Raw genomic sequence first — 3,202 nt, forward strand, 5'->3', positions numbered from 1 at the left:
TATATATATATGTTGTAGATTTTTTTTGGTTCTACTTCCATTTTCATGTCTAACTGTGTTTTATTCATTTTGTTCAGAGCATTGCTCCTTTTTAGAATTAGTTAGGGTCTTCTTTGTGGCTAATACTTTGTCGGTTTTTGTTAAGAATCCCATAAATGTCTGTAAAGTCTTGATCTGTTTGTCCTGTTAACTCCCATCCTGAGTGGTGGATTCTATTTACCTGGGGTCTTCCCTTCCATGGAACTGGTTTTCCTCCTGTGTTTGGTCACTCTTGGTTGAGGCTCAGCTTTTATTCATTGTATTTGTTACCTGTGGATTTTGCTTCTGTTCACTGTAATGTACACAACAGACATCAAGGAGTTTCATTCAAAGCTTTCAAAGCACTCGAGACATTGGGGTGGTTCTGTTCCTGGAGAGGTTGATGGAAGTAGGATGGTCCCAGTAATAACACTATTTTCCAGCTGAGACTCAGAGAGCAGAGTAACTTGCCCTAAATCCCATGCCTGGAAATAACGAATCTCACCATCTGGCTGATACAGTTCCCCCAATGCCCCACAGCCTGCCCAAGCTTCCTAATGCCAACAAGCCCACTCTCCATTCTTGATCCCCAATAACCAAACAACTCAGAATGTTTAGTATATTTCTCTTCTTTTTACTCTAAAAAAAAAAAAAGTTGACAATAATAACCTGCAAACTGCAGAAAGTAGCATGGGTTTCAATATCCCCACCCCTCTGAACATCATTCTACATTCCTCAGACACCATCCTTCACCTTTCCTTAAAATTCCAGATGAAAATCCCTGAGAAGGTGCAGGAGGCTCCCAGATAGGAAGATCCCCAAACCAGGCCCCTTTGTCAGGTGAAGGCATTGAGGAAATAAATTAGGTGAGAGAGCCTCCTAGCTGGCTCTGTCTAGTTCTGTCTCACAGACCCAGCGGTAGGGCCTTCGGCAGACGTCATCATTCCAGCGGCCATCATCTGTGAAGTGGGCACAGTCCTCGCCTCCCCCGAGCCCGTGCCCATACCAGTCATCTGGCTGCTCTGGTCTCCAGTTCCTAAGGAGACCACACAGATATGGGCTCTAGGAGGCCAAATCCTCAAGCCAAACCAAGCAGCCCCTCTTGCCCTGGGACCCACCCAACTGGAACAGCAGGACCCAGGCCAGAGGGACAGAGTGCAGAGTGCACATACTCACTTGAAGCCCGTCTCATAGTCTGTTCCGTCCACCCATTTCCAGGGCCCATTTTGGTCAGTGAGGCCCATCCACGTGTTCACAGGGCCTATATGGTGCTGGACAAATTTCTGGGGAGAGAGGAGGGTAGTGACCTCTCCGTAGACCAGCCAGCTTCCCAGACAAGCCATCTAGAGCCCTCACCTGTTCCTCCCAAGAGCCGACCACCACCAGGTGCCCGTTCTCTAGCTGGCAGTACTTCTCAGCCTCGGGCCAGGGCTTCCCAGTGTGAGAGAACCAGTAGCAGCTGCCTTCATGCTCCACCCAGTTAACAGGGCAGCAAGTCTTTTCAGAGCCTGAAGTGGGGATGGGGAGTGGAGCAGAGAGAGAGGGTGGAGGGGCTGAGGTGCTGCCAGGAGGGGAAGTGGACAGGAAAGAAGAGTTGAGTATCCCTGCCTCCTCACCATTGCCCTGGAGGATGGCCAGCTGACAGCTCAGGCTTCGCATGTCAGACACATAGGTCTTCACGTGGAGCAGCAGGCTGGAGTGATCTGGGGAGACAGAGGACAGAGAGGGACAGAAGGATAAGAGTAGGGAGGGAAAGGAGGAAAGGGGGTTGGGAAGGTTCTGCATCTGTATGCAGGACCAAAGGTCAGTCACAGATGCCCCTGCCACAAGACCCTTTGGTTTGGCCTGAGAGGGCCCCTGTATCCTACGCACATATGCTCACACACATGCTCCCTCTCTGACCTTCACTCAGGTCCTGCTGCTGTTTTTCCAGCTGCGACTCCAGGGACTTCATCTTTCTGCCCACACCTCCTCCTGAAGAAGAGACTTGCTTAGTGTCCAAACATCCCTAGTGTTCCACAGCCCCCCAGCCTCAGCCCAGGCCCCCCTCACCCTGGGCGCGAAGGTCCTTGACCTCTGCCTCCGTGTTCATTGTGAAGTTGCGGAATGTCTCTTTCAAGGCCTGCAGCTCCTCTTGCAGCTTGGAGTCTGGAGAGGAGAGGGTGTGGATGGGACAAAGTGAGAGGGCTGCATCCACCATCACAACAACCAGCACTCCCCTCACCACTGCTTCCACCAACCCCTCAACATGGCTCCCTTCCCAGCCCACCCCGGGGACACCCACTCTGGGATCCGATCACACAGACAACCACCAGCAGCAGGATGCTGAGGCCAAGGGAGAGCAGGAGGAGGCGGGGTCCGGAGCAGAGACGCTGAAAGAGTGGCTGGGGAGGAGGCATCCCTGCAAGAGGAGAGGGCATCAAGGTCTCAGGGACAAAGAGGAGCCTGTGGTAGCTGTTTGGTCCTAGGAGGAGAGCAAGCTAAGGCTCCTCTAGCAGTGTAGGAGGAAATATATAGATTAAGAAATATGGGCAGTAGGTGACTTGGAGGAGCCAGAGACAACTGGAGGTGGGGAAGGGAAGAGGGTTCCAGATGGATGCAAAGCTTTGACCTCCCTAGCCCTACCCAGGCTCTAGGCCTTTGCTGACACCTAGTGGCCTAACTGTGTCCGTGCAGCTGATGAACCTCACCAGAGCCTTGAGAATGGAGTTTGCGAGCTGGAGGAGACTAGTGGAGTGCGTGGCCACCTGGGGAATCACTGCTCCCCTCTGAAGGTGGGGCAAGAGAAGGGGGTTTCTTTCTCTCCCATGAATCCCACTGCTCTTTGGCTGGGTGCAGGAAGAGAAGGCAAAGTAGCCACACTTCAGGTCCCTCAAGTTGCTTCCACCCAGGGAGCCCTGTTTCTGTGAGCTAGAATGTAGGGCCTTCCCTTCATTCTCTCCTCCTCTGCAGCCCTTTCTTCCATCAAAAGGCAGTGCCAACTCTCATCCCCCAAGAACTGCATTCTCATTCAGCTCAAACAAAATCCCTCTCTGATCTGAAAGGGGTCGGGGGAAGGAGCTGTTTTTTGAGGTAAGAGGGTCTCATCCTCTCTCAGATCAAAAATCGCACAGAAATCTTACCCCTTGGCCAGACTGATCCCAGACAACCCTTTCTCTCTCTCTCTCTCTCTCTCTCTCTCTCT

The 3,202-nt window shown here is 52.1% G+C and overlaps 1 protein-coding gene across 2 annotated transcripts in view; it reads right to left on the reverse strand.

Annotated features, from left to right (window-relative positions):
• Positions 1 to 720: 720 nt before the first annotated feature.
• LOC102879196 (asialoglycoprotein receptor 1) overlaps positions 721 to 3,202 on the reverse strand; it is a 3,120-nt gene continuing 638 nt past the window's right edge. Inside the window, exons 2-8 of one of the 2 annotated variants that reach the window (XM_006922291.2) lie at positions 2,303 to 2,419; positions 2,071 to 2,166; positions 1,921 to 1,992; positions 1,635 to 1,721; positions 1,375 to 1,526; positions 1,195 to 1,301; positions 721 to 1,054 (exon numbers count right to left, since the gene is read on the reverse strand). In XM_006922291.2, the coding sequence (XP_006922353.1) occupies positions 898 to 1,054; positions 1,195 to 1,301; positions 1,375 to 1,526; positions 1,635 to 1,721; positions 1,921 to 1,992; positions 2,071 to 2,166; positions 2,303 to 2,419 (788 nt within the window). In that variant the 3' untranslated portion in view covers positions 721 to 897. The remainder of the gene's footprint in view (positions 1,055 to 1,194; positions 1,302 to 1,374; positions 1,527 to 1,634; positions 1,722 to 1,920; positions 1,993 to 2,070; positions 2,167 to 2,302; positions 2,420 to 3,202) is intronic. The other variant, XM_006922292.2, reaches the window with a different exon arrangement.

The sequence above is a fragment of the Pteropus alecto genome, unplaced genomic scaffold, assembly GCF_000325575.1.
Source record: "Pteropus alecto unplaced genomic scaffold, ASM32557v1 scaffold398, whole genome shotgun sequence".
In the NCBI taxonomy this organism is placed as follows: Eukaryota; Metazoa; Chordata; class Mammalia; order Chiroptera; family Pteropodidae; genus Pteropus; species Pteropus alecto.